The sequence below is a fragment of the Lampetra fluviatilis genome, unplaced genomic scaffold (genome assembly GCF_964198595.1).
Source record: "Lampetra fluviatilis unplaced genomic scaffold, kcLamFluv1.1 SCAFFOLD_357, whole genome shotgun sequence".
NCBI lineage: Eukaryota > Metazoa > Chordata > Hyperoartia > Petromyzontiformes > Petromyzontidae > Lampetra > Lampetra fluviatilis.
Window position 1 is genome coordinate 17275 of NW_027621061.1, and position 17920 is coordinate 35194.

The 17920-nt window shown below is 58.4% G+C and overlaps 1 protein-coding gene across 1 annotated transcript; it reads right to left on the reverse strand.

The window, feature by feature from the left end:
* Nucleotides 1-6412: 6412 nt before the first annotated feature.
* LOC144954715 (uncharacterized) lies at nucleotides 6413-17378 on the reverse strand. Its single transcript, XM_078885152.1, has 5 exons — nucleotides 17284-17378; nucleotides 16228-16281; nucleotides 15383-15682; nucleotides 13526-15137; nucleotides 6413-8075 (listed from the first exon to the last, which is right to left on the reverse strand). The coding sequence occupies exons 1-4, from the start codon at nucleotides 17375-17377 to the stop codon at nucleotides 13528-13530; spliced, it is 2058 nt and encodes a 685-aa protein (XP_078741278.1). The 5' UTR covers nucleotide 17378; the 3' UTR covers nucleotides 6413-8075; nucleotides 13526-13527.
* Nucleotides 17379-17920: the final 542 nt, after the last annotated feature.

Sequence of the window (17920 nt, forward strand, 5' to 3'; positions counted from 1 at the left end):
TGCGTGTCTATGGGTCTCTGTGGGTGTCTATGGGTGTCTGTGGGTGTCTATGGGTCTCTGTGGGTCTCTGTGGGTGTCTATGGGTCTCTGTGGGTCTCTGTGGGTGTCTATGGGTCTCTGTGGGTCTCTGTGGTTGTCTATGGGTCTCTGTGGGTCTCTGTGGGTGTCTATGGGTCTCTGTGGGTCTCTGTGGGTGTCTATGGGTCTCTGTGGTTGTCTATGGGTGTCTGTGGGTGTCTATGGGTCTATGTGGGTGTCTATGGGTCTCTGTGGGTCTCTGTGCGTGTCTATGGGTCTCTGTGGTTGTCTATGGGTCTCTGTGGGTCTCTGTGGGTCTCTGTGGGTGTCTATGGGTCTCTGTGGGTCTCTGTGGGTGTCTATGGGTCTCTGTGGGTGTCTATGGGTCTCTGTGGGTCTCTGTGGGTGTCTATGGGTCTCTGTGGGTCTCTGTGGGTCTCTGTGGGTGTCTATGGGTCTCTGTGGTTGTCTATGGGTGTCTGTGGGTGTCTATGGGTCTCTGTGGGTCTCTGTGGGTGTCTATGGGTCTCTGTGGTTGTCTATGGGTGTCTGTGGGTGTCTATGGGTCTCTGTGGTTGTCTATGGGTCTCTGTGGGTCTCTGTGGGTGTCTATGGGTCTCTGTGGTTGTCTATGGGTGTCTGTGGGTGTCTATGGGTCTCTATGGGTGTCTATGGGTCTCTGTGGGTCTCTGTGCGTGTCTATGGGTCTCTGTGGGTGTCTATGGGTGTCTGTGGGTGTCTATGGGTCTCTGTGGGTCTCTGTGGGTGTCTATGGGTCTCTGTGGTTGTCTATGGGTGTCTGTGGGTGTCTATGGGTCTCTGTGGTTGTCTATGGGTCTCTGTGGGTCTCTGTGGGTGTCTATGGGTCTCTGTGGTTGTCTATGGGTGTCTGTGGGTGTCTATGGGTCTCTATGGGTGTCTATGGGTCTCTGTGGGTCTCTGTGCGTGTCTATGGGTCTCTGTGGGTGTCTATGGGTGTCTGTGGGTGTCTATGGGTCTCTGTGGGTCTCTGTGGGTGTCTATGGGTCTCTGTGGGTGTCTATGGGTGTCTGTGGGTCTCTGTGGGTCTCTGTGGGTCTCTGTGGGTGTCTATGGGTCTCTATGGGTGTCTATGGGTCTCTGTGGGTCTCTGTGCGTGTCTATGGGTCTCTGTGGGTGTCTATGGGTGTCTGTGGGTGTCTATGGGTCTCTGTGGGTCTCTGTGGGTGTCTATGGGTCTCTGTGGGTGTCTATGGGTGTCTGTGGGTGTCTATGGGTCTCTGTGGGTCTCTGTGGGTCTCTGTGCGTGTCTATGGGTCTCTGTGGGTGTCTATGGGTGTCTGTGGGTGTCTATGGGTCTCTGTGGGTCTCTGTGGGTGTATATGGGTCTCTGTGGGTCTCTGTGGGTGTCTATGGGTCTCTGTGGGTCTCTGTGGGTGTCTATGGGTCTCTGTGGGTGTCTATGGGTGTCTGTGGGTGTCTATGGGTCTCTGTGGGTCTCTGTGGGTGTCTATGGGTCTCTGTGGGTCTCTGTGGGTGTCTATGGGTCTCTGTGGGTCTCTGTGGGTGTCTATGGGTCTCTGTGGGTGTCTATGGGTCTCTGTGGGTCTCTGTGGGTGTCTATGGGTCTCTGTGGGTGTCTATGGGTGTCTGTGGGTCTCTATGGGTCTCTGTGGGTGTCTATGGGTCTCTGTGGGTGTCTATGGGTGTCTGTGGGTCTCTGTGGGTGTCTGTGGGTCTCTGTGAGGTCTATGGATCTCTATGGGTCTCTGTGGGTGCCATAGGTTGACTGCTGTGCCAGGCTAGGTGCAGGAGGAGGTCACGGGATAGACCCTGCAGGTGCCATGGGTTGGCTACTGTGCCAGGCTAGGTGCATGAGGTCACGGGACAGACCCAGCAGGTGCCGTGGGTTGACTGCTGTGCCAGGCTAGGTGCAGGAGGTCACGTGACAGACCCTGCAGGTGCCGTGGGTTGGCTGCTGTGCCAGGCTAGGTGCATGAGGTCACGGGACTGACCCTGCAGGTGCCGTGGGTTGACTGCTGTGCCAGGCTAGGTGCATGAGGTCACGTGACAGACCCAGCAGGTGCCGTGGGTTGGCTACTGTGCCAGGCTAGGTGCATGAGGTCACGGGACTGACCCTGCAGGTGCCATGGGTTGACTGCTGTGCCAGGCTAGGTGCTTGAGGTCACGGGACAGACCCTGCAGGTGCCGTGGGTTGACTGCTGTGCCAGGCTAGGTGCTTGAGGTCACGGGACAGACCCAGCAGGTGCCGTGGGTTGGCTGCTGTGCCAGGCTAGGTGCATGAGGTCACATGACAGACCCTGCAGGTGCCGTGGGCTGACTGCTGTGCCAGGCTAGGTGCTTGAGGTCACGTGACAGACCCTGCAGGTGCCATGGGTTGACTGCTGTGCCAGGCTAGGTGCATGAGGTCACGTGACAGACCCTGCAGGTGCCGTGGGTTGGCTGCTGTGCCAGGCTAGGTGCATGAGGTCACGGGACTGACCCTGCAAGTCACTAAATACCTGAGTCACGGCGACTCAGCGGCGCTGAGCGGAGGGATACACGCGGATACGCCGCCTCCCCCCCCACTCCCTACCCCCTCCCCAGAGCCAGGACTACTTTTCCTACAATGAGATTTGTCAAATTCCTGACTAATAACGAGGTGTGGATGTCTATGTGTGTGTCTATGTGGGTGTCTGTGTGTGTGTCTGTGTGGGTGTCTATGTGGGTGTCTGTGTGTGTCTGTGTGGGTGTCTATGTGGGTCTGTGTGTGGGTGTCTGTGTGTGTGTGTGTGTGGTTGTATGTGTGTGTGGGTGTCTGTGTGTGTCTATGTGGGTGTCTATGTGGGTGTCTGTGTGTGTAAGTGTCTGTGTGTGCGGGTGTCTGTGTGGTTGTGTGTGTAGATGCACAGTCGCCCTCCAACAACAACGGAGGGCGGAGGAGCGACGCTCACAACAACGAGCGGAGCGCCGGGTGGCTAAAGCACAGCAAGTTGGCACAGTAGGGGGCACAGGTGGTGCATCAGCCAGTCATCTCGGTCATCTCGGTCAGTCGACCCGTGGCACCTGCTGGGTCTGCCCCGTGACCTCCTGCCAGCGGGCGTTCGACACTTCACGTGGCCTCAGGGTGCACATGGCCTGGCACAAGCGTCGTGGTGACGTCACCGCCACTTAGTGGCGAATGGCGGTTGTTGTTGTTGTGTGTGTAGATGTGTGGTTGTATGTGTCTGTGTGTGTCTATGTGGGTGTGTGTCTGTGTGGGTGTCTGTGTGTGTCTGTGTGTGTGTCTGTGTGTGTGGGTGTCTGTCTGTGTGTGTGGGTGTCTGTGTGTGTGGGTGTCTGTGTGGATGTCTGTGTGTGTGGGTGTCTGTGTGAGTGGGTGTCTGTGTGGGTGTCTGTGTGTGTCTATGTGGGTGTCTGTGTGAGTGGGTGTCTGTGTGGATGTCTGTGTGTGTGGGTGTCTATGTGGGTGTCTGTGTGGGTGTCTGGGTGGGTGTCTGTGTGTGTGGGTGTCTATGTGTGTGGGTGTCTGTGTGGATGTGGTTGTGTGTGTAGATGTGTGGTTGTATGTGTCTGTGTGTGTGTGGTTGTGTGCGAAACGTGGACCCCCCCTAATGGAGCATCTTCGCCAGTTAGAAACATTGAGGCTGGCCTGCCTACGATCCATCCTGGGTTTAACCTGCAGGCTGGATTGTGTGAGGAGCTCACAAATCCTTGAAAGATCTGCGCAAAGTCCCATCGGTGAGCTCCTCCGGCAGGCAAGGCTGCGTTGGCTGGGTCATGTAGCCCGCATGCCCAGCCACCGCATGCCCAAGCAGCTTTTGTTTGGCAGTATAGAGGGGGCTAAACGGGCGCGGCACGGGCTAGAGAAGAGATGGAGTGATGTGGTACAAGAGGATGTGGAGCTGAGTGGACTTTCCGATGACCGGTATCAGCGGTGTCAAGATCGGCCTCAGTGGAGGAGGCTCGTGAAGGACGCTACTGGGCAGTTGGAGGCAGTCGCCCTCCAACAACAACGGAGGGCGGAGGAGCGACGCTCACAACAACGAGCGGAGCGCCGGGTGGCTAAAGCACAGCAAGTTGGCACAGTAGGGGGCACAGGTGGTGCATCAGCCAGTCATCTCGGTCATCTCGGTCAGTCGACCCGTGGCACCTGCTGGGTCTGCCCCGTGACCTCCTGCCAGCGGGCGTTCGACACTTCACGTGGCCTCAAGGTGCACCTGGCCTGGCACAAGCGTCGTGGTGACGTCACCGCCACTTAGTGGCGAATGGCGGTTGTTGTTGTGTCTCTGTGTGTGTGTGTGTTGTGTGTGGCAGCCTTCCAAATGGGAAATTGTGTATAATGGGCGACGTTTCGGGCGATGGGCCATCTTCACAGCACGCTCACACATTCATATACTCACCCACTCGCTCACTCACCCACCCATCCACTCACTCCACCCACTCACACATCCACTCACCCACTCACTCGCTCACCCACTCACTCACCCACCCACTCACTCACCCACCCACTCACTCCACCCACTCACACATCCACTCACACACCCACCCACTCACTCACCCACCCACCCACTCACTCACCCACCCACTCGCTCACCCACTCACTCGCTCACCCACTCACTCACCCACCCACTCACACATCCACCCACTCGCTCACCCACTCACTCACCCACTCACCCACCCACCCACTCACACATCCACCCACTCGCTCACTCACTCACCAAGTGTGTGCCACAGTGCCGGTAGGCTTCATAGGCTCAGCTACTCGCCACTACTAACAGCACTTGCCCCTACAGCCTTTTACAGGCTACACGGGGGACCTTTGTCTGTTTCTCTGTCTCCGTGTGTTTGTGTCTGTGTCTCTGTCTGTTTGTGTCTCCGTGTCTCTGTTTGTGTCTCCGTGTCTCTGTGTTTGCTGGTTGTCTACGACCCCGTTGTCAGCATGAATATGTCAAAAATGTCTCTCAGAAATTTGCAAGATCACAAACAGCACACGGTGACTGTCAGAGTCACACCGCTTCTGCCTGGTTAGAAGAGCCTCAGTCTGGCTCTGTGAGTCTCAGTGATCAACACTGAACCCTGTGGGAGCCTCAGTCTGGCTCTGTGAGTCTCAGTGATCAACACTGAACCCTGTGGGAGCCTCAGTCTGGCTCTGTGAGCCTCAGTGATCAACATTGAACCCTGTGGGAGCCTCAGTCTGGCTCTGTGAGCCTCAGTGATTGACACTGAACCCTGTGGGAGCCTCAGTCTGGCTCTGTGAGCCTCAGTGATCAACACTGAACCATGTGGGAGCCTCAGTCTGGCTCTGTGAGCCTCTGTGATCAACACTGAACCCTGTGGGAGCCTCAGTCTGGCTCTGAGAGCCTCAGTGATTAACACTGAACCCTGTGGGAGCCTTAGCCTGGCTCTGTGAGCCTCAGTGATCAACACTGAACCCTGTGGGAGCCTCAGTCTGGCTCTGTGAGCCTCAGTGATCAACACTGAACCCTGTGGGAGCCTTAGTCTGACTCTGAGAGCCTCAGTGATCAACACTGAACCCTGTGGGAGCCTCAGTCTGGCTCTGTGAGCCTCTGTGATCAACACTGAACCCTGTGGGAGCCTCAGTCTGGCTCTGTGAGCCTCAGTGATTAACACTGAACCCTGTGGGAGCCTTAGTCTGGCTCTGTGAGCCTCAGTGATTGACACTGAAACCCTGTGGGGGCCTCAGTCTGGCTCTGTGAGCCTCAGTGATTGACACCCAGAGGTAGTTGACGTCTTAACATCATCACCACCACACACCACCACACACCACCACACACCCCACCCCACACACACCACCCCACCCACCCCACCCCACCCCACACACACCACCCCACACACACCACCACCACACACACCACCACAAATACCACCACCACACACACCACCACCACACACTCCACACACACCACCACAAATACCACCACCACACACACCACACACTCCACACACACCACCACAAATACCACCACCACACACGCCACCACCACACACTCCACACACACCACCACAAATACCACCACCACACACACCACACACTCCACACACACCACCACAAATACCACCACCACACACGCCACCACCACCACACGACCTCACCAGAAACCACCACCACACTCCACACCCCACACACCCCACCCCACCACACCCCACCCCACCACACCCCACCCCACCACACACACCACCACCACTCCACACACACACCACACACACACCACCACCACACACACACCACCACCACTCCACACACCACACTCACACCACACACACCACCACCTCCACACACACCACACACCACACACACACCCCACACACACCCCACACCACACACTCCACCGTTGCGCCGATTGGCGTTCCTCCCGGCAAGCAGTGAGGAGTCGGGGAGTCGCCACAGTGCTCAAGTCGGTCGCTTCACTTTACTTAAGAAACGTGGCGGGGGCCGAATAAGATCGCACCGCCACCACCACCACCACCGCCACCACCGCCACCACCGCCACCACCACCATCACTACCATTGCCACCGCCAAACTCATCGGCAACATCCACAGCCGCGCAAGAGAGAAAAAATATCCCGTGGCAACCCCCCATCGTCAACTAGCTATTAAAACCGTGCGGTGTGTGTGGTGTGTGTGGTGTGTGTGTGTGGTGTGTGTGTGGTGGTGTGTGTGGTGTGTGTGGTGGTGTGTGTGGTGTGTGTGTGTGGTGTGTGGTGGTGTGTGGTGGTGTGTGGTTTGTGTGGTGGTGTGTGTGTGGTGAGTGTGGTGTGTGTGGTGTGTGTGGTGAGTGTGGTGAGTGTGTGGTGTGTGTGGTGGTGTGTGTGTAGTGTGGTGTGTGTGTGTGGTGTGTGCGAGTATTTCTGTGTGTGCGTGTCTGTGTGCGTGTCTGTGTGCGTGTCTGTGTGCGTGTCTGTGCGTGCGCGTTTGTGTCTGTGTGTGTGTCTGTGCGTGTGTCTGTGTGTGCGTGTGTGTGTATGTCTGTGTGTATGTCTGTGTGTATGTCTGTCTGTGCGTGTGTCTGTGTGTCTGTGTGCGTGTATGTGTGCGTGTATGTGTGCGTGTGTATGTGCGTGTGTCTGTGTGTGTATGTCTGTGTGTGTATGTCTGTGTGTGTATGTCTGTGTGTGTGTGCGTGCGTGTGTGTCTGTGTATGTCTGTGTGTGTGCGTGTATGTCTATGTGTGTGTGTGTGTATGTGTGTTTATGTGTGTATGTCTGTGTGTGTGTGTGTGTGTATGTGTGTTTATGTGTGTATGTCTGTGTGTGTGTGTGTCTGTGCGTGTGTGTCTGTGCGTGTGCGTGTGTGTGCGTGTGTATGTGTGTGTGTATGTGTGTGTGTGTATGTGTGTATGTGTATGTGTGCGTGTGCGTGTGTGTGTGTGCGTCTGTGTGTATATGTCTGTGTGTGTGTCTGTGTGTGTCTGTGTATGTGTGTATATCTATGTGTGTGTGTGAGTGTGTGTGTCTGTGTGTGTGTGCGTGTGTGCGTATGTGTACGTGTGTGCGTGTCTGTGTGTGTGAGTGTGTGTGTCTGTGTGTCTGTGTGTGTGTATGTGTGTGTCTGTGTGTGTCTGTGTGTGTGCGTGTCTGTGTGTGCGTGTGTATATGTCTGTGTGTGTGTATGTGTGCATGTCTATGTGTGTGTGTGTCTGTGTGTGTGTCTGTGTGTGTGTCTGTGTGTGTGTCTGTGTGTGTGTCTGTGTATGTATATGTCTGTGTGTGTGTGTATGTCTATGTATGTCTGTGTGTGTACGTGTGTGTGTGTGTGTGTGCACCCCCCTATGGGTGCCCACTGGCGTGTTCCTGCGACACGTCCTTCACCTCCTCCTCCTCCTCATCATCATCATCAGTCGCTATGACGACCACCATCACCACCGTCGTCTTCCTCATCAGCTGTAGCCGCATCGTCGTCGTCGTCTTCTTTGTCTTCGTCATCAGCTGAGCCTTCACATCGCCATCATCATCATCATCGCCATCATCGTCGTCATCGTCGTCGTCATCATCGTCGCCATCATCTTCGTCGTCATCGCCAGTGGCGGCAGGCAGCATCAGTGGCAGCAGTAGCCTGGGGAGTGGGGGGGGAGGAGGGGGGGAGGAGGGGGGAGGGAGGAGGGGGGAGGGAGGAGGGGGGGGAGGGAGGAGGGGGGAGGAGGGGGGAGGGAGGAGGAGGGGGGAGGAGGGGGGAGGGAGGGAGGAGGAGGGGGGAGGAGGGGGGGGGAGAGAGCAAATGGAGCGTCGGCTGATTTGTCACTGGGCGGGGCACGGCAAAGACACGCAGAGACAGACACAGGCAGACACAGGCAGACACAGGCAGAGACACGCAGAGACAGACACAGGCAGAGGCACACAGACGCAGAGGCACACAGACACACAACACGCAGACACAGGCAGACACACACGGCAGAGACACGCAGACACACAGACACAGGCAGAGACACACAGACACAGGCAGAGACACGGAGACACACAACACGCAGAGACACAACACACAGAGACACAACACGCAGACAGAGACACACAGACACACAGACACACAGACAGAGACGCGGCAGATCGTCAACGGAGATGAGAATCTGGGACGCGTCTCCCATCAACTCATTCGGAGCAACAACAAAAAACTTCAAACGCTGAATATCATGGACCACCACCACCGCCACCACCACAACCACCACAACCGCCAACACAACCACCACAACCACCACAACAACCACCACCGCCACCACCACCGCCACCACCGCAAGACGGCGGACCTGATCGGCACGGTTGGCTCCATGCGCAATCAAAAAGAAGTTCAGGGTACAACGTGCGCACAACAACAACAACGACAACAACAACCGCCATCAAGAGGCAGTGACCTCACCACGGCACCTGTGCCAGGCTACGTGCACCTTGAGGTTACCACGTGAAGTGTCGAACGCCCGCTGGCAGGAGATCACATGACAGACCCAGCAGGTGCCTTGGATCAGCTGACTGAGATGTGCATGCGGGCTACATGACCCAGCCAACGCAGCCTTAGTCTGCCGAAGGAGCTCATCGATGGGACTTTGTCCAGATCTTTCAAGGATTTGTGAGCTCACACAATCCAGCCTGCAGGTTAAACCCAGGATGGATCGTAGGCAGGCCAGCATAAATGTTTCCAACGGGGAAAATGCTCCACTAGGGGGGTCCACGTTTCGCAAGCGTAGAGAAGGGAGGGAATGACCGTGGCCGAGAAGACCCGAAGCTTCGTGCGGAGCGACAGACCAGGTAGCTTCCACACAGCGTTACGCAACCGATGAAAAGATATTGCCGCTCGACTGATTCGGAGTGAGACCTCTGCTGTTAAACCGGAGCCGGTCATGAGCACACTGCCCAGGTATGGGAAACTCTCCACTCTCTCCACAACTGCCCTATCACCGATTGGGAGTTGTGGGGGTGGAGTGTCCGATAGTACAAAATACCCAGACAGGTGCTTCGTTTTTGTGGGGCTGATGGTAAGGCCCCAACCTCTTAGTGGCCAACTCCAGGTTCAAATTCTTTGGTTATTTCGGTAAAATCACGTAGACAAAATTTTTTTTTTTTAAATAAAGTGAATAAAAAAAATATAATAAAAAACAAAAAAAACACTGATGTAGACTGCAGCCTGGTTCTTAATCGGAGTGAGTGTACTGGCAGTCTAAAATGTAAATTTATTCTTGGTTCTTTCAGTAATAAAAATCAATGACATCTTTCCAACAATTGGCCCGACCGGTCGGGCCAACGGCAGTTGGAACCCCTGAGGGGAGGGGCTGGGGGGAGCTACGATCCCCCAGAGCCCCGCCCCTCAGGGAGGAAGAAACCGGTCCGAACCGGTCGGGCCAACGGCGGTTGGAACCCCTCTGAGGGGGGGGGGCTGGGGGGAGCTACGATCCCCCAGAGCCCCGCCCCTCAGGGAGAGAGAGTATATAAGGCGGGTTCCCTGAGAGCGCGAGGCAGTCCGTCTCAAGCCGAAGCCAGAAGCTGCCGGAAGAAGAAGAAGACCCTGGACCCCAAGCCGCCGACGTCATTCTGAGGGCCGGGGCTCAGTGCGGTGCCAGTGGTCGTGGGGTTAGGACCCCAAGGTTCCCTCGGCCTGATGCCCTTGTGAGGGAGGGCCGGGTCCGGACGGGCCGGTGGTCAGGGACCCACCGGGCCAGCGGTGGGTCAGCCTCCCCTAGGTCTAGCCAGCCGGAGTGCTGGAGTAGGGAGAGTTGTAGGTACAATAGCCCAGAGGCTGTACCTATCCAGGTTGTGGGTGAAAGGGGCCATTACCCCTTTGTGTTAGGGATTAGTGTAACTGTTTGGTGAAATAAAGCGTGTTGCCTCTACGAAGACTCCGTCTCCCTCCAAGAACATTACATATGGATGGCTTCATGAACGAATCTTTGTTGATAGCCAGTCGGCTTGCAAAGGACCATCGTCGTAGAGAAATCGATTTCGTGTGAGCCAGCCGCATTACAATAACGATCAGCCACGGCATAAGTGTTGGTCCTAGCGTGTTTCAGATCTGCCTCGTGTTCACTAGCACGGTCAGAGACGTGCCGCTTAGTTTCCCCAATGTAACCGCTGCCGCAGACACAGCTCAGTTTGTCGACGCCGGGATATTGCATGTCAGGAATATTGTCCTTCACAGATGGGATCAGATCACGAACTTTACGTACAGTGTTATTTATTGTAATGTACTTAGTTGCTGCAGCGCCATACTATTAACATTCCTTCCCTTTATTAATGCTAACCCTACTCCCTCCCTTTGATGCTGCTAATCCTGCATAATGCACGGGCATAATGACTTTGAAACCCCCCACCCACCTCCTATGCATTCCACAAGTAGTGACTAATCCCATATCTGCATTTCCCATAAATATGCTAAATTCCTCTTCATATGCAAATTCCGTTGTCAAGGCGCCCTTCCCCCCTTCCAACCCAGCTTAAATATACGCTGCCAAGCTTGGTGGTGCTCATTCAGACGCTGTCTTTCCGACAGACCTGTTCTTCACCTGAGGACGGCTGCTTGCGTTGTGGCCGAAACGTCGTGAGAATTATTTTATTATGTTTAATTTTTTTTTATTTCCCTTCTACGTGACTTTACCGAAAGAACCGAAGAATATTAATTCTTGCAGTCACGAAAGTAAAGTAAAGATGTAAGCTCCAGGTTCAGCAACAGCGCCTCCAACTCCTCCTCTGGGTGAGCAGCAATCACCAGATCATCGGCATACATAAGGTGGTTGAGCAATAGGGAGCCATCCCTTGACCAAACCCGGGCATCGATCAGCCTCCCATTGTATCTGTACCAGATGGAAATTCCTCCGGTACAGCCATCGAAGGCTTCACAAAATAGATGTTACATAATGTGGGAGCCAGAGGACATCCCTGTCGCACCGCAAGGTGAACAGGGAATGGCTCTGACTCCCGGCCACGTAGTTTTACCCGGGCCCGCTCACCATCATGAAGGTCCTTGATGATCGTGAACAGAGGGTCAGGGACTCCGAAAGCACGAACAACAACCCAAAGCCCAGGCCTGTTGATGGTAGCATAGGCCTTGACCAGGTCAATAAAGCAGAGATGTAGGTGTTGTTGGAATTCCCTACACCTCTGCTGTAGCAAACGGACAGAGAATATGGCATTTGTGCAGGACCGCCCTGGCCTGAAACCACATTGGGTCTCCGCAAGCCTCTCCTCAGCATGCTGCCTGGTAAGGCGTTAAAGAGTGATTTGTGATAGCGGGCTACTGAGGCAGATCCATCTCCTCAGTAACCCACGACCACCACCCATCCTTACAGCGCCACACGGCTCTCCGAACCTCTGAGCGAAGGCTGCGGTAAACCTCCTCATTCTCCAACGTGGGATGCTGTAGACAATTAGAGTGGGCCTGTCGCTTTTTTTCAACCAGCCTGAACACCTCCTCCATCAGCCAGGGTCTCTGGGGAGGTCTGGACCGTGTATCCAACACAGGTACATTTCCCCTCGGCATCAGCAGGAATGGGGGGACGATGCCAACTCCAGCTGCAATTCTCGCTTGCAACTTTCATCAGCTGAGACCAGGCCACTGTGGGTAAGAATGGGGTCCTGGGTGTACACCCACCAGCGGAGTGGAAGAATGGCAGGCGCTTCTTGCAAATGACTAGCCGATGGTCAGAGGGAAGATCAGTTCCACGGTAGGTCCTGGTGTCAAGGACATGGGCCCGCATCTGCTGGTCCGTCACTATGTAGTCCAGCAGATGTTCTTGCTTGGACCCGACTCTATCCCGAGGGGCCACTTTATCTAGCACCTGTGACAGGAGGCCATAGAAGGCATCTGAATCATCGGCCTTGCCTGCATCCCTCCACGGATATTCATCATCCGAGGGGGGCATAAGTAACCACGACCACCACTCCTCGCCTCCGGTCGATGGGAAGGTGAGCCCACAGTATCCTGGGGCTTACAGCTTCCCACACCTCACCCCCATGCTCCCACGCCCCCTTCAATCTTTTGCTCAGAATAAGAGCCACTCCCTGTTGTTTGGCAGTCTCCTGCCCCGAGCAGAGGACTGTCCACCTCTCATGGTGGCAGGAGCCAGAGCCGGTCCACCGGACCTCCTGAATGCCGCAAAGATCCAGGCGGTACCGGTCCAGCTCCCGACAGAGGAGTGGCAGCCTCTCCTCCGCAGTGAGCGTTCGAACATTCCACGTGGCCACCCGCGGTGGTTTTTTTGCCGTTTCTGGAGGAGCCCCGAGGGTGAAGATTCAATCTCCTGGCTCCGCCAAATGGGGTGTCGGCCAGGAGACGTCACGGACGCCCGTCCCTCTCCCCGGGGCCTGCGGCACAAGCTTAGTTCGTTATTTTGCACGTAGTTTAGCTGTAGTTGATTAGACGGTGATGGTGGTTAAAGTAGCCCCTCGCACCCGTCCAGAGCCCCCATTTGGCCGCTGTGGTGGCTACAAGCGCCACGAAGGGAACAGCCGACACACACAGACACACGGACACAGAGATTCCCCCGTCTATAACCTGGGCAGACTGTTCAGGGCAAGTGTGTAAGTTGAACGTCTTTCACATCGTACAAAGTTGTTATCGAGCAACTACACAGACGTGCGCGGACACAGCCATGCGCACACGCAGACATGCACACACGCACACACACACACGCACACAGACACGCAGACACATGCAGACACACACGCACACACACACACGCAGACACACACGCAGACGCGCGACCGCACATGCACAGACACGCGCGGACGCATGCACGCACACACGCAGACATGCACAGACACGCGCATGCACATGCAGACACACTCACGGATACACGACCGCAGACACGCGCACGGGCGCACGGACACGGGCACGAACAGACACGCACGGACACACAGACACAGACACACGCACAGACACGGGCACGAACAGACACGCACGAACGCACGCAGACACACGCACAGACACGCGCGCGGACACACGCACGCACAAGCCACTGCACCCCCCCCCGCCCCGCCCCGCCCGCCCGCCCCCCCCACGCCCGCCCGCCCCGTGGCAGCGCCTACCTTCACGAGGACTCAGACTCCCGCTTGGCATTCGCCGCCTCGGCCGTCTTACCAGACCGGTGCCTCCCTCTCTCGCCGGCGGGCTGCTCCGTAGCCGCCGGTACCGCAATCGCCGGAGCTCCCTCCTCCTCCTCGTCCTCCTGCTTCCTCTTCTTGCTCTTCTTCGCGCTCGACGCCGACGCCTTGCGGGACGCCGCCTTGCTCCTCTCCCGGTCGTGGCCCTCCGAGCTGCTGCTGCTGCTGCTGCTGCTGCCGCCGCTCCGCTCCTTACGCTCGTTCCGCTCGTTCCGCTCGCCGCCGTTGCCCACGGCTCGCTTGCCGGGGGCGGCGGTGGCCGCCGGGGAGGGCAGCGGCTTCTTGCCGGACGGGCGGCGGTCGGCGGGTTTGGCGGGCGGCTCTGCCGACGGGCGGCTGCTGCTGCTCCGTTTGGCCTTGTCCCTGTCCCTGGCCTTGTCCCTGTCCTTGTCTCTGTCCTTGTCCCTGTCCCTGTCCTTGTCCCTACCGCCGCCCCCGTCTCCTCTGTCTCGCTCCCTCGTCCTCGCCCGCTCGCTCTCCCTGTCCGCCCCCCCACCCTTGTGGCGAGCCTTGTCCCTCTCCCCCCTGTCCCTCTCCCCCCTGTCCCTCTCCCTCTCCCCCCTGTCCCTCTGCACCCCCCTGTCCCTGTCCCTGTCCCCCCTGTCCCTGTCCCTCTCCCCCCTGTCCCTGTCCCTCTCGTCCCTCTTGCGGCTCCTTCCCTTCCCGTCCGCGGGGCTGCCGGCGTTGCGGCGCTCCGACCGGGAATGGCGCCTCCCTCCAAAATCTCCGTCCCTCCGCTCGCGGCTGCGGCTGCGGCTGCCCCTCCTCCTCCTCGCCTCCCTCTTCGCGACGCCCCCGGTGCTTTTCCCCGCCCGCTCCCTCTCCCGCTCCCGCTGCCTCTCCCGGCGTTCGGGGCTCCGGCGTTCGGGGCTCCGGCGTTCGGGGCTCCGAACTTTTCGCCGTTTCCCGGAGGAGTCGGGGGCGGAGTCGTCGCGAGCGCCGCGCCGGCTCCTCCTCCTCCTCTTCTTGCGACGCTTCTTTCCCGACTGCGATCCCCGCTCGTCGCTGTCGTCGCTGTCGCTGTTACTACCGCCGCTGCCGCTGCTGCTCCCGCCGCTCCCGCCGCTGCTGCTGCTGCTGCTGCCGCGCCGACGCCGCCGCTGTTTCCGACGACGCCGCTTCGTCTTGTCGGGGCCCAGAGCCGTCGCCTCTTCCTCCGTTTCCGTGGCCTCCTCCGTGCCCCCAGTCCCCCTCGCCGCCGCGGTGGGTCGAGGACGCGGCTCCGGCGACTGCCGGGAGGGGGCGGCCGCCGAGGGAACGCCGGAGGAGGCGACGCCGGACGCGGCCGTCACGCCGGCGGCGGTCGTCTCCTTGGCGGCGGCGGCCTTCGCGTCGGGCTTCTCCTGGTTGTCCCAGCGGCTACGCCGGCCGCCGCAAGGCTTCTCGGCCTCGTCGGCCTCCGACGCGGCCCCCGGTCGGCACGACGACGGCGGGAGGGGGGGGAGGGGCGAGGGGGAGGGGGGGCTGTCCCCGCCCCCACGCGAAGGGGCGGGCCGCACGGGCTCCTGTATCCTGTCATGGCCGTCCGAGTCGCTGCCTGCACGCGCGCACGGTGTGACGCAGTTGTGGCGTTACTGTCGTGGTGTTACTGTCGTGGTGTCACTGTGGTATCGTGTGTGGCGTGTGTGTGTCATGTCTGTGTGTCTGTGTGAGTCTGGTGTGTGTCTGTGTGTGTGTGTCTCTGTGTGTGTCTGTGTGTGTCTGTGTCTGTGTGTGTGTGTGTCTGTGTGTGTCTGTGTCTGTGTGTGTCTGTGTGTGTCTGTGTGTCTGTGTGTCCCTCACCCTGCTGCTGAGCGGCTTCGCGCTTCCTGAAGGCTTCCTGCTTGTCGTGGATGCGCGCCTGCAGCGTCTCATCGTCAGTCTCCTCCTCCTCATCATCCTCCTCCTCGTCGTGATCGCCGCCTCCCCTGCCGGCACATGCTGCCGACATCGCCGCCGCCACCGCCGGAGCAGCTCCGGACCACCTCCGTTTGTCACCGTCACCGCCACCGCCACCGGCAAGGTGGTGGTGGTGGTTGTCGTCGTCCTCGTCGCCTCCGATGTCCGAGACGTCGCTGTCCGAGGCGTAGGCTCCCAGCCCTCCTAGACACGTCACCACCAACCACCACCACCAACCACCACCGCCACCACCACAATTTGGTCGCACCATTTAAACAACAACAACAACAACAACGGCAGCAGCACCACCGGCAAACTCCCGGCAAGGGAAGTCCCGGACCCGCGGCACCGGAAAAATAAAAAAAAAGATCGCCGGACCGGCTGTCGTTGCCGTGACGACGCCGCCGCCGGCTGTTGCTGTTAACGTCGTGTTAATGGGTGGCTGTGTTAACGAGTCGCCGTGTTAACCACCGCTCCCACACACACACAGAGACACACACACACACACACACACAAACACGCACACACACACGCGCACACACACGCGCACACACACACACACACAGAGACACACACACAGACACAAACGGGGGGGCGATCACATTGGCGGACGGCACCTAAAAGGCCGTGCGTGAAAGATGACGCGTGAGATCGCAAAAGCGTTCACCCCCCCCCTGTGTCACCCCCCCCCCCCCCCCCGTGTCACCCTTCGGTCCGTGCCCCCCCCCCCCCGGTGTAGTGGTTCTTACCGAGGGCGGCGATGGAAGCGAGAGCAGTGGACTGCGCCAACTGCTTGGCGGGGGCTTCGGGGGGAACAGCAGCAGAACCGACACAAGCGTTAAAACAGAGACACACACAGAGACACACACAGAGACACACACACACAGAGACACAGAGACACACACACAGAGACACAGAGACACACACACAGACACACACACAGAGACACACACACACAGACACACACACACAGACAGACACACACACACACAGAGACACACACAGAAACACACACACACACAGAGACACACACACAGACACACACACACACACAGAGACACACACACAGAGACACACACACAGAGAGACATACACACAGAGAGACATACACACAGAGAGACACACACACACAGAGACACACACAGACAAACACAGACACACGTCACGTGTACACACACACAGACACACATACACACACAGACACACACACAGACACAGAGAGACACACAGACACAGAGACACACACACACAGAGACACACAGGGACACACACAGACACACACACACAGAGACACACAGGGACACACACAGACACACACACAGACACACAGACACACACACAGACACATACACACAGAGACACACACACACAGTATGGCGTGTACACACACACGTCACGTGTACACACACACACACACACGTCACACACACACACAGAGACACACACACACGTCACACACACACATCACACACCCCCCCCCCACTGATACACTACCACGTGACGTGTACACACACGTCACACACACACAGACACACACACAGACACACACACAGAGACACACACACGTCACACACACACACACACAGACACACACAGACACACACACACAGACACACACACACACACACGTCACGTGTACACACACACACGTCACACACACACACCCCCCCCCCCCCGCTGGTACACTACCACGTGACGTGTACACACACACGTCACACACACACACACGTCACACAGACACACAGACACACAGAGACACACACACACAGACACACACACACAACCCCCCCCCGCTGGTACACTACCACGTGACGCTCGGTAGTGCGCCTGCCTCGCCACGGCGGCCATCTCGTCACTCGTCACCTCCAGCAGCAGCTCCGTCAGCAGCGTCTTCATCATCGACACCTGGGGGGGGCACGGGGGGGGGGCACGGGGGGGGGCACGGGGGGGGGGGCACGGGGGGTGGGACACGGGGGGTGGGACACGGGGGGTGGGACACGGGGGGTGGGACACGGGGGGTGGGACACGGGGGGGGTGGGACACGGGGGGTGGGACACGGGGGGTGGGACACGGGGGGTGGGACACGGGGGGTGGGACAGGGGGGGGGGGGGACACGGGGGGGTGGGACACGGGGTGGGCCACGGGGGGGTGGGCCACGGGGGGGGGGGGACACGGGGGGGTGGGACACGGGGGGTGGGGACACGGGGTGGGGCCACGGGGGGTGGGACACGGGGGGGGGGGGGACACGGGGGGTGGGACACGGGGGGTGGGACACGGGGGGGGGGGACACGGGGGGGGGGGGACACGGGGTGGGCCACGGGGGGTGGGACACGGGGGGGTGGGACACGGGGGGTGGGACACGGGGGGTGGGACACGGGGGGTGGGACACGGGGGGGGGGGGGACACGGGGGGGGGGGGGGGACACGGGGGGTGGGACACGGG